General features: G+C 34.4%; 1 protein-coding gene across 1 annotated transcript; it reads left to right on the top strand.

Moving 5' to 3' along the window:
• Positions 1-6,683: 6,683 nt before the first annotated feature.
• LOC112032752 (GTP-binding nuclear protein Ran-3) lies at positions 6,684-10,107 on the top strand. Its single transcript, XM_024065510.2, has 8 exons — positions 6,684-6,886; positions 7,076-7,145; positions 7,493-7,549; positions 7,679-7,796; positions 8,761-8,850; positions 8,958-9,137; positions 9,228-9,305; positions 9,749-10,107. Exons 1-8 carry the CDS (start codon positions 6,884-6,886, stop codon positions 9,816-9,818), a joined length of 666 nt encoding a protein of 221 aa, XP_023921278.1. The 5' UTR covers positions 6,684-6,883; the 3' UTR covers positions 9,819-10,107.
• Positions 10,108-12,718: the final 2,611 nt, after the last annotated feature.

The raw sequence follows: 12,718 nt of genomic DNA, 5'->3' as shown, positions 1-12,718 counted from the left end.
CCCCCCATGGTCCATGAATAGCTCCATCTCTAGTTTAAAGTTTTAGGCTTCAACCTCCAGTAGGAAAATGACATACGTCCCTATCACGTGCAATGAAAATTACTCACTTAACCACTTAACCTAATCAGCCAAGTGAGTTATGATTGCATATGACTTTGACATGTGTCATCTTCCTATAGGAAGTTGAAGCCAAAGACTCCAAATATATTTGGAGCCAAAACTTTTCCATATAGATTTTTGGGGAAATAGTCGTGTAATTGCTTAAAAAAGGAAGATGGGTGTTTTGGTGTGTTTGTGAAGTTAGCAAAGGGTTAGTGATTTAACAGTGTGCAAAGGCAAAAGTGAGAATTCATTGTATTACGGTTACATGACTCGCAAGTGATCATTAGTTTTAACTTTTAAGCAATAATTATGGCTGAGAGTGCAATTTGTAAGATTAATTATAATTGGAGCGGTGATTGCAAGTTCATAATTTTAGGTGTAAAATGTAAGTATCTACCTAGTTCATGATGAATTTTTGCAATTAATTCTAAATATATTTTGTATTTTCTCATATATATATAGTTAGTTAAAAAAAAAAAACAATTTGATAAAAATGTTAATGACAAGACAACACAATGCAGTTAAAGAACTTTTTGAAATTGATTATATCTTATATATAATAGATTAAACTCAAACTCCACTTCATAGCATACATTTATGAGTATTTCATGCTTGTATTCCTACTTGTATTTATAGTTCCATTGTCATGCATAATTTAGTGACCCTCTCTTTTAGTTTTTGGAGTATAAAATTAATATACATGATTAATATATTTTACTCATACAAAATCCACATTATAAATTTGTTTTTTTAAATGGCGTTGAGTGATTTCAAAGTAATATAAAATACTTTAAGAATATATCAATATCGTATTCTCTCTTCTCGCATAATATTGGTCACACTAATTAAATTCATAGTAGAATCTAATATTTATTGAGATGAAGAAACAATATTTTTGTACTCCTAAAGTATTTAATATTTTTCCATGATTTTGAGGGGAGTGAAACCATAACTCATGGTAATGTTCTTAATGTGTTGTTGCCACATCCCTCGAACCAATTTGACTCATTTTTATTATTTGGCTAAAGATGTCCAGTAGTTCTTAACTATGAAGTAATGAAGATGTCCATTAGTTAGCATCTATAATTCTATAGTACCATTACTACATTGAATAGTTATGTGAGGGTGCCTGTAGCAATTATTGACATTTATGCTTATGAGTACATTCAAATTGGACGAAAGTGTCAATCAAAAAGGAAAAAAAAAAAAATTTTGCACGAAACTGAAATAAGAGTCCAAACTTTGGTTGTTATATGGAAATGTTGAAATTATTTAAATTGACACCTTCACCACAACAATAGCATTTGCTAAATACGTTTAATTATATATTTCCGATATCTTTTTATGCTATTTATTAGAGATTTTTTTTTTTTTTTTTAGAATCAGAAACAGAAAAAAAAAATCTAATTAGGTTGACAGTAGAATTACCAAAATAAAGCAATGATGACTTGATGATGACACATTTATTAATTGGGATGATTCATAAAAAAAGAAAAAAAGAAAAGAGGGATGATTCAATGGGCTCAAATCTTTATTGGAGATAGATACCTATATTATGTTATACAGTATATACTTAGGTATAAAATCATACCAATCTCAGTGATTTTATGGTAGGTAAAAAGTTTACATATTCTTAATAGTTGACAAATAGCATAATCAAATTGGAGGGAATGTTTTCCTTGAAAAAAAAAATATTGGAGGGGATATACATGAGTTTTATACTTAAACCTCTCTATAAAAGAAGGGGAAAAGAGGGAGGGGGGATGGGGGGACAGATGTTGGAATATGTGCTATCTTTTACACATTAATTATTGAAGGTGGGAGAATTTGAACCTTAAATGTTCAAGTTAAAAACACCAAATGGCAATATGTTAAGAATATATATTTTCTATTCTTATATAATTTTTTTAAAAAATATTTAGTGAATAGTTAATGGTATATCAAAAAGTTACCAAGGGTGGCCTAAGGCCTGTAGGGTTTGTCTTGCATTATGTTAGGGGGGGAGACAATTAGTTTTAGAAGATTTATTAGCCATTTGGATAATTTCACTAAAGAGTTTTATTTTGCTATTTGATGCTGAAAAATAGCTTTACAATCCATTTGGAACAAGATAAATGAATAGAATGGAATGTATTGAAATTAATTTTTAAAATATATTGTATTTATGTCACTGTTTGGAAGTTTCATAGGAATGGATGGAATGACTAACAGAAAATGCTCATTCCATTCATTTGCTTCTAACTATTAGTGTGCATTTGGAACGCACATTGAACGTGCATTTCTACGTTTTGCTGAAAAATGGTGTGCCCTGTGCACTATTCACGGAACCTGTAAGTACGGAATTTAGCAAAAAAAACCTTTAAAACTGGGTCCCACTCGGCACTATTCATATTTAAAAATTATTTTGTTACAATGTTTTCAGTTTTCAGTAATAAAGCAGTATCTTAACAGACCCTTATTCTCAATTTTTGGGTGGAAAAATTATTCTTTTAAAGACATAAATAGAAATACCAAATTATCTTTATGTTGGAAAAAAAAATCAAATAAAAGATGAATGGCATTATAGTAAAGTTATATGTTTCATTCATTCCATTCCTCCTTTTATAAAGTATCAATCATGCTAGAGAAGAATACATCATAAGCCATCCCATTTCATTATTGTAATGAATTATATGTTTCATTCCATTACATTATTGTAAAACCTGTAAAGCGTAGTGTAGGGTAAAGTTAAGAATTCCAAACTATAATGTTAAAGCTCTTTATTGTACATGATTCTTACCTATTTAGTATTTTTAGCGTGCGTTTGGCATGGATTATTTTGCCAACTTATTTTACTATTCAGCAATGTAATGAATACCGTTTTGATGCCCGTTTCGGTTTGTCTATTGGAACAGAATATTTTGGTACCGGTCTATTTTGGCATATCGTTTTAGACTGTTTTGGAATTATAACTCATTGCTATTCTTAAGCCAACTTTTATAAATTTAATATTATCATTTAATGAATGTAATATAGTGTTTTAAAAGAAATATTACTATAATAATAAAGTGATTAGATTGATTATTTTAAAATTCAAATTTGGATATTTTTGTAAATAAACATGTTAATATTTATAAACTAGGAAGCTTCTAGGAAGCCCCCTTTTCACCTTTTCACCTAACCCCACTCCATCACCCACATGCAATGACTTAGGGATTGTTTGGATGAAAAAAAATGATGACTCATCATTCATCACTAAAATATCATCACTTGTCAACTTATCACTTATCACTGAAAATACCCCAACTTCCTAAGATGGCATGTTTAGCACTTGTTTCCAACTTCTGATATCTAAAAAAATTTTACTTTTTGTGGGACCCACGGATTGATTTGGTGCAGCTTTTACTTCTTCTTCTTCTTATTATTTTTTTTCCTTCAACCCCCAATACCCAAACTCACCGAACCCAAATTGCTCTCAAACCCAAAAAATTCATTAGCATCCTCGACAACCAAATTCTCTAGCTTCATCAACAAACCCAAAAAAGGAGAGGGTTGGAAAGAATGAGATGAATTGTTGCCCCAAATCATTCTTTGGGTCTTTCTCCATCTGGGTTTTGTTTCCCAACAACACCACCAAACCAAACCCATCTCCGATCTGAGACCACCCACTAGAACACCCAGTTGAAGAAATCCCTCGGATCGGTGTGCTTAGAAGCTAGATCTGGGTTTTTTTTTTTTTTTTTTGATAAAGTTACCCATATGTTTCTGTGAAGAAGAAAAGAAAGAAAAAGAATGAAGAAGAAGAAAAAAAAATGGTTGTTGGAGTGAGCCTATGAAGAAGAAAGAAAGAAAGAAAAAGAAAGAAGAAGAAAAAAGCCATTGAGTGAGTCTATGAAGAAGAAAGGAGAGAAAAAGTAAGGAGGAGAAAAAAAAAAAAAGTAAGGACGTGACTTCTCTGACCGTGGGTCCTCAAAATGTGTGTGTATTTACCAAAATGTTATTATAACTCAATTTTCATAACTTGAAAACACCTAAAAGTTGTTTTCTGTTTTGTTAACTCATCACTCAAAAATCGGAAAATTGAGTAATGGAAACAAAAGCTGAAGACAAATCCAAACACACCCTTCTGTCATGGGATCCACCATTTTTGAGTTATGGGTGATGAAAACAGAGTGATGAGTGATGGAAAATATGAAATCCAAACAGCCCCTTACACTTTCTCCTCCACTCTTTCTTCTTCATTTCATATTCCCATAAATTACTTACACTTACAGAAGTACTTCTTGGAAAGTTTCAGAGACCCAAACTAGAAGTTTAAGTGCAGGACTGAAGAAGAAAGTTTCAAACGCATCTAAAATTAAAATTTGAGCTTCCTCCATAATTGCTCTAAATTTCTGTTCTCTTCTTCTTCCTTTGTTTTTTTTTTTTTTTTTTTTTTTTTTTTTTTTCCTCCACAACTGCTCTAAATTTCTGTTCTCTTCTTCTTCCTTTGTTTTGTTTTGTTTTTTTTTTTTTTTTTTTTCAAATCATTTGGTAGCTTCGTAGCAGATATGATTTGAACTTCTTCAGGCAATTAGTGTTAGGTGGAAACATGTTGTGATGATGGCTTTGTTAGTTTAAGTGTTTTTTTTCCTTTTTTTGGGGGGGGGGGGTAAAAACTGCTACATGCCGAAATGTAAAATTGATCAGAATCGGCTGGAATGACCTAAAATTGGCTAGAATTGGACCCAAGGTGGAACGAATGGTATTACTGTTCTAGATTGCATCCTGGTACGAAATAATTTGGCCATTCCAGCTAGAATGGAACAGATTTAATAACATTGCTATTCAATTTATTTTTGCTACTATTTATTGATCATTTGATCCCATTGCACTTTTTTTGTACTATTCATGGATTTCATTATACTATTTCAGCTAATTTTTACCTTTATTTACAGTACTTTTAGCAAAAAGTTTTTCTGTTTCAGTTATATAAGTGGATCCTGAATGGACACTTTGAAAGATAAGAATATGAGCTTAATAACATAATGATGATAATATCAGGAATAACAAAAACAATAATGTTATAAAAAATAAGATAACAATTAAATGGAAGATGACTAAAATGTATTAATTTTTGTATATTTATTTTATCACCTTCCCGTCTGTTCTCTGGTTCTCTCTCTCTCTCTCTCTCTCATAGTCCAAACATACCATTAGTATGAGGTATGTTAGAGCATTCTCATTGTGATATCTAAAACCATTTAAAAATGTAAATTAGAGAATACTTTTTACTAAAAAGTTATAAAATCACCTCACATATGGTTATTTATTTACTAATTTTCCTTTTAAAAAAAAATTCCCACTCTCTTTCTCAAATACACCCCAATCCATTCCCTCTCTCTTCTATGGTCTCTCATTAGACTGCTTTGTATTTGGTATGACTTTGTTGTCAATGTGGATTGAATGATAGTGATGAGATCAAACGAGTGATTATGGCTAGGATTGTGCAAATATGAGATTGGGTTTTGATTCGTGAGTGGGTTTTAATTTGAGAAAGGGTTGCTCGTGCAATATCAGTGTTGATTGTTGCTGCTTAAGTGATTTTAAATTTTTAGGCAGTGATTAGGGTGGTTTGTGATTGGGTTAGTTTCTTGTTGGAGTTATTACTTTATTGGATGTAAACATTTATATTATTTTACTACGATGTATGAAAAATATGATATAGGATCAATTGTAGAAGTGATTTTCTAAAGTAGATAAAGTAATTTTTTGATTAATGAAAAATTAAATAAATTTTACATGGGTCTAGTTAATGTGACTTAAGGACACTGTGAGTGGGTTTTAATTTGAGAAAGGGTTGCTCGTGCAATATCAGTGTTGATTGTTGCTGCTTAAGTGATTTTAAATTTTTAGGCAGTGATTAGGGTGGTTTGTGATTGGGTTAGTTTCTTGTTGGAGTTATTACTTTATTGGATGTAAACATTTATATTATTTTACTACGATGTATGAAAAATATGATATAGGATCAATTGTAGAAGTGATTTTCTAAAGTAGATAAAGTAATTTTTTGATTAATGAAAAATTAAATAAATTTTACATGGGTCTAGTTAATGTGACTTAAGGACACATTAGTAAAACATTTTTTACATTACCTAATGAACAATACTCTTATGCGTTTGAATCCTTGAAGTAAGGATGTGACCATTTTTCTTCTAAGAATCAGGAAGGATGTGACATTGATTCCATTGAAAGAATATTGTTCCTCACACTTCAAATCTCTCTCTGTTTTTTTTTTTTTTGGGGTTTTAAACCTCTCACTTCAAATCTCAATCGAATTAAAGTAGTGCAAACACATTCCCTAATTGGATTCCCTTTTTTTTTTTTTGGAGAAACAATTGGATTCCAAACCCTGCGGTCTAATTCCTTTGTAATCCATGGGACTATAGTTGGTACTTCGTACTTTGGGTAGGGAGCTACTTTGAGAGGTTACCAGGTTGTCACAACTGGTGGTCATTTAATTTTTAATTAAAAAGAAAAAAAAAGTTTAAATAATAATTAAAAAAGAAAGGCAGAAAAGAGAGAATCGACAACAAATAAGATCTGACGGTGAGAATAACACGACCGAAAGAAAGTAATCAAATCGAACGTCCAAGAGAGTAGCGTGAAATTAAAGCCAAAAGTGAAGAAGCTTATAAGTTCTAGCTTTGTTGTGCACACATTTAAAACACATCGCCGTCCCCTTCTTCTTCTTCTTCTTCGTCACACTTCTCTGCTTCCCACTCTCAGATTCTCTCTCTCTGTCTCAGCCATTTCACATCGAATGGTACAAATCTCTCTCTCTCTCTCTCTCTTTTTCTATTTTGTGCTTGTTTGGTTTCCGATCGTGGAGTTCGATGCGCATTTTCAAAGGCTAGGGTTTTGGCTCGTCGATCTCGTTCTTAATTAAGCTCTTATTTCAAAAATTGAAAATAAAATCTGATATTTTTTTTATATATATTTTTTGTAATTGTAGGCTCTACCAAACCAACAGACTGTGGAGTACCCAAGCTTCAAGCTTGTCATCGTCGGTGATGGAGGCACTGGTATTTCTCTTTTTACTTTTATTTTTTTTTGGTTGAAAATTTTGAATTTATTTTGTCACTGTTTATATCAAATCGTGGAGTTAGGGCTTTTGATTTTCATGGTGGGGGCTATGCTTGTTTCGAAAGATAATAATTTTCTGACAGATTTGCAGGAAAAAAAAAATACTGTAGATGTGTAAATCTATATTGGTATTTGTGGTGACGGTATTGATTGATCTGTGTTTTTTTTTTTTTTTTTTTTTTTGAATGGTGGCAGGAAAAACAACTTTTTTCTATATTGGTATTTGTGGTGACGGTATTGATTGATCTGTGTTTTTTTTTTTTTTTTTTTTTTTGAATGGTGGCAGGAAAAACAACTTTTGTGAAAAGACACTTGACCGGAGAGTTCGAGAAGAAATATGAACGTAAGGGTCTCGAATGATGCTTTGTTTTAGTTTGGGTTCCCATTTTGTTCACATAGAAATTTGTACTGTTTTGATGTGTTTGGAAGTTATTAAATTATTTTTTTTTAAATGGGTTTTATTTGCAAATAGCAACTATTGGTGTGGAGGTTCATCCATTGGACTTCTTCACAAATTGTGGGAAGATTCGGTTTTACTGCTGGGACACCGCTGGGCAAGAGAAGTTTGGTGGTCTTAGAGATGGTTACTAGTAAGTGAAATTTAAATGATTCATAATATTGTTCTTGTTGCATTTTTTTTTTAAGTTAGATTTTAATTCTGCTTTACTGATTGCTTTTGTGTCCTTTGGAGTGTAAATTTTGACATTTATTAGTACCTTGTATGGTGTCTATACTATAATGTTTGAAAGTGTGACTTTTTAGTTGAAATTAGTATTAAGGTGTTCTGATTAGGGGGCATAAACTGAATGTATGCTGTTTGGTACATGTGTTTAATTTTGTAATGCTAGTCTCTAGAAGGTCTATGGTAAAGGTAGGGTTCAAATGGGTGCTTTTAGTTGGATTATAAATGGGTTGGGTATGTAATTACACATTTACCTGGTTATTACATCCAACCCAACTAGGCAGTATTCATTCCAATACCAAATCACCAATTACCCCACCTTCCCACCAATTTTTGCATCAATGTTTGATGATGACAGTTGAGCTAGCTTAGGAAAAAAAAGAAGAGATACAAAGAACGATGAATCTGTGGAGAGAAAATTGGCAGGATGGAATTGTATTTCTTCTATTCTGTTGATGAGGAAGGAGAAGAATAGAAAAACCAGTAGAGATTTTTTTTGTATTTTAGTTATTGTTTGGATTAAACTGGTTACTTCTTGTATTTAGGGTTTTCCCATTTGTTGACAAGATAAATTAATGTAACTAATTGCAAGCTTCAACTTTCTGGATTTTTTATAATATATTTTCACCCCCTCCCTTGAAGTTGCTTTCTTATGTTGGTTTGCTGACTGGTTGGTTACCTTAATGTCTCTTGTCTTATTTTCTTGTGCTTTCTAATTTAGGGTCTCACATAAAGCCAATGAGCTTTAGCTCAACTGGCACCACCCCTTGCAAGTGCTAGGTGGAGGGTTAAAGATCAGTTGAATGCGTGATAGACTTGCCTATCTCCAAAAAAAAGGGGTCTGACATAAAATCTTCTATGAAATTTTGCAGCATTCATGGGCAGTGTGCAATTATAATGTTTGATGTTACAGCCCGGTTGACATACAAGAATGTTCCTACATGGCACCGTGATCTGTGCCGGTAAGTACAAAATATTTTGTTAAAATCCACTACTGTTTGTTTGTGCGTGTGATTTATATTTGCATTTTCTACGGTATATTGATGACTTATCTTTTGCATTCATATAGGGTATGCGAGAATATTCCCATTGTTCTTTGTGGAAACAAGGTAGATGTGAAGAACAGGCAGGTTAAGGCAAAGCAGGTTACATTCCACAGGAAGAAGAATCTGCAGTACTATGAGATATCCGCAAAGAGCAACTACAATTTTGAGAAACCTTTCCTGTATCTTGCCAGGAAGCTTGCTGGGTAAACACAATAGTATTATTTTGTTATTTTATTGTAGTATGCGAATATTGTGAATGAAACTTGATGTTGACTACTGCTTTCATAACTTAGGGACCCTGCTCTCCACTTCGTGGAGTCTCCTGCTCTTGCTCCTCCTGAAGTACAAATTGACTTGGCTGCACAGCAACAGTAAGAATTATCTGCTTTGCCATCTACTGATTCTGCGTTGAATATTTTATACCTTATTGGGACTGGTTATTCTGTCTACAAGTAGTGTTGAATAGATACCCTTAATAGTAAAGCAACTAGGCCACTAGAATGTCTGCCAGTTGCATATACTAGTTGTTATGCATAAAGTTTTCAAATTTTATTATTGTTATTTTGATTCTCAAACAGTACCAGAAATGCTTTTTGACCACCACTTGTTAAAAAGCAAGAGCATCAGCTTTTTATGTAACAAATTAGTTCTGCTTCTTAAAAATATCACCTGAAATGTCAATTGTACTCAAATGTAGCTGTTTTTAATTGTTGACGGGTTTATGTTAAACTCATTTAGTTACTTCTGTTTGTCTTAGATTGTTTCACCTTAAATCTTCTGTCCTTGATGTTGTTTTGTATTTGCTTTACTACAGGCATGAAGCTGAGCTTCAGCAAGCAGCCAGTCAGCCTCTTCCCGATGATGATGATGATACATTCGAGTGAGCTGGAACTGTGCTGGAGGGGCTATCGGTCCTTTTGTTGTGTTCTTATATGCTGCCTTTACTTCCTTATGCCTTGTTATGTGGGATTTTCAACAACATATGGCAGGATATGCTGATCAGTTTAATGGTCGGCTATTGACCATAGACCATAATACTAGTTAGGATTTCCTTTTAACTATTATTTTTGTCCATGGTTGTGATGTTGTATGTCTGAATATTTATTGCTGGAGTCCCATGGTGTTTTTGAGAGTTAAATTAAAACAATTATGCGATCATTCTATCTTGTTTAATCCTGCCTTTTTATTCCCCATACCTCTACACATTTATGTGTTTCAAGACGGTCCTTTCTCACCACTGGTGAGAATGTAATTATTCCAAACCCGCCCAGGGCTTGTTACTCATTTACTCATCTTGATTTGGGCTTACTCTTTAAAATTATCGAAGAATTGTAGGCTCTGAAGTGATGGATACGGTTTACAGGATATTTAGCTGGCAGATAAATCACATTTATTCCTCATCTCCAAACCTAGGTGAGGGCAAATTTCTGTGAATCATTAAGATTGATAGGCTCAAAAGATATCTCCCCTCACCTTTCTCCTTGGCACACGGTTAGGAGGCACATGCAGTCTTTGTGGCAGGGAGAGTTTAGGATGATAATATTTTGGTCCGCGGCAATATCAATACAATGAATCCACATGAAACGCGAGTATGGTAAAATGGCTTTCCACCTAGACTAGACCACCATGGCTGAACACCATGGGTTCAGCCAATCGACCACCACAAACAAAAGACTTTTAACTTTGAGTTCTCTCTTGGGTTTGGGGACTCAGTGAAATTGTTTGGTTTTTGGTATTCTAAGTTGTGGGTGTAGTTTGATTTGTGTTATGATTTGGGTTTTGGGGTTTGAGAAAGGTGGGATTTTTGGCTTGGGTGTGGTGGCTGGACGGTGGTCGGTGGTTGACCGGTTTTGTTTTGTTTAGAAGAAGAGAGAGAGAGTGGGTGAGATGAAGATGAAGATGAAGATAGAGAAAGAAGAGAGAGTTTGGGGAGGAGAGACAAGGAGAGGTCTAATGAACTGGTGAGAGAAAAAACAATAAAAAATTATTTACTGTAGTAATGTATATTTCCATACTTATACACCCATTGATGTGGATAGTTTTTAGAGGGAAAATGTGTAACTTTGATCACTTTTTGTATTATACACATTGGTGTGATTACTCTAATATTGTATCTTGATCGAGATTTCCAACTTCCAAACATTTGAATTGGAACTCATCAAGTCCATTCCATATGATACTTGTTGCTTTATAGTGCAAATCAGTTACTATTGAGACACAACAACAGTTAATGGGAAACTTTAGAAATCACAACCCAGGTGTCAAATAAGTCTTAAAGAGTGATGATTCCACCAATAATGTTTTACCCCTAGATTGTATTTTGGAGTTGCCACCTATTTTATTAAGGTATTGTAGGGGTCTTTTTTGTGTTGTGCGTTGGGCTGGGCTGCCTCTTGCAGTGATGGGCCTGAGTATTCTGAGTAGGAGAGTTGAGATCGGCCTAACTGTAACTCACTTTGGGCTGGCTTGTGCGCAAATTAGGTCTCGTCTGCCAGGAGTGTATTTATGGTAGGCAGAGCTGTTTCAAATGATTTACGACAGATATAACAATAGCAGAAGAACAAAAATATGGTGACATTTTTGTAATGAAAAATGACCAAGTAATCCCTATTTATGACAATCACAGTAATAATAATAGCTTTTACAAAAGAAGTGAAGAATTAAGTGACAATATGAGTTAATCGAAGAAATAATATCAAGTCAAGTTTGGGTTCGTAGAAGCAAAGACCAAAGAGAAAGAACGCTTCCTCTCAATGAAACTAATCTCCCAGGATCTTTTCCTACCATGGGAATTAATGACTTTGAGGGAACCGGACCTACATGATTAGTGCCCAAAGGAATCTCTATTGTTTACTTGCCTCCAAGAGAGTGGGATTTCGAGGAGCAGGGAAGGGAACCGACCTACTGGTGCATGCTCATTATATTATCTTTCTTTTTGTTTTCTGTTTTCTCTCTTATCTTTTTTTTCTTTCCTTTATTTTTCTTTTGTTTTCTTTTCACTTCGTAATACCTTTGTTTTTCGATCCCTCCTACAGGGCACGACAAGAGTCCTTTTATAGGGCTTGCCGTGACTGGATTTTACCACTTTACCCCTTAACGCCTTTGTCTAGTCTGGGCATACTTGCCGACCACCAAAGAGTTCGTTTGTGTACCACTTACTCTTACCAGACAAAGGCAGGTTTGTGTCATTTGTTAGTTCGTCGTGGCACCCTTTCCTGCCACGGCGTAAATGCTTTCTTTCTCTCTCCCTCATGGCATGCACCCAGTAGTTCCCCCCTCAACCTTGCCTCTTTTGGGCAGTCTATCATCCCTTTCCTGCCACGGCGTAAATGCTTTCTTTTTCTCTCCCTCATGGCATGCACTCAGCGGTTCCTCCCTAAACTTTGCCTATTTTGGGTAGTCTATCATCCCAGCAGGATGTACCTCCCAAATGGGCTTGGGCAAGAACCGCAGAATAGGTCTTTTTCCCTCTCCCCACCACCAAACCATATCCCCTTTACCTTTTACCTCTGACCCATGGCCCCACCACGTCCCATATTGGTTGGGGTACAGGCTGGTGGTGCCTGGGCCTTACGCATGCTTCCCTCTCATGTATGTCCAAAATCTGTCTGCTGCTCATGTATTTGCCGCGGTCTGGAGCTTTGTTTGCACAATCTGCCGCACCTTTTCGTTTTTTTATGTGGGCCGTTTTATAATTCACTGTTCCCTTTTAGGGCTGGGCTTCATTTAATACTAGGTTTTACATTTCTCTTGGCTCATTTCTTGATTGCCATCATATCTTGCC

The sequence above is a fragment of the Quercus suber genome, unplaced genomic scaffold, assembly GCF_002906115.3.
Source record: "Quercus suber isolate HL8 unplaced genomic scaffold, Cork oak 2.0 scaffold_159, whole genome shotgun sequence".
In the NCBI taxonomy this organism is placed as follows: Eukaryota; Viridiplantae; Streptophyta; class Magnoliopsida; order Fagales; family Fagaceae; genus Quercus; species Quercus suber.
Note: the sequence above shows the minus strand (reverse complement) of the source record. Positions and strands in the feature narration are given on the sequence as shown.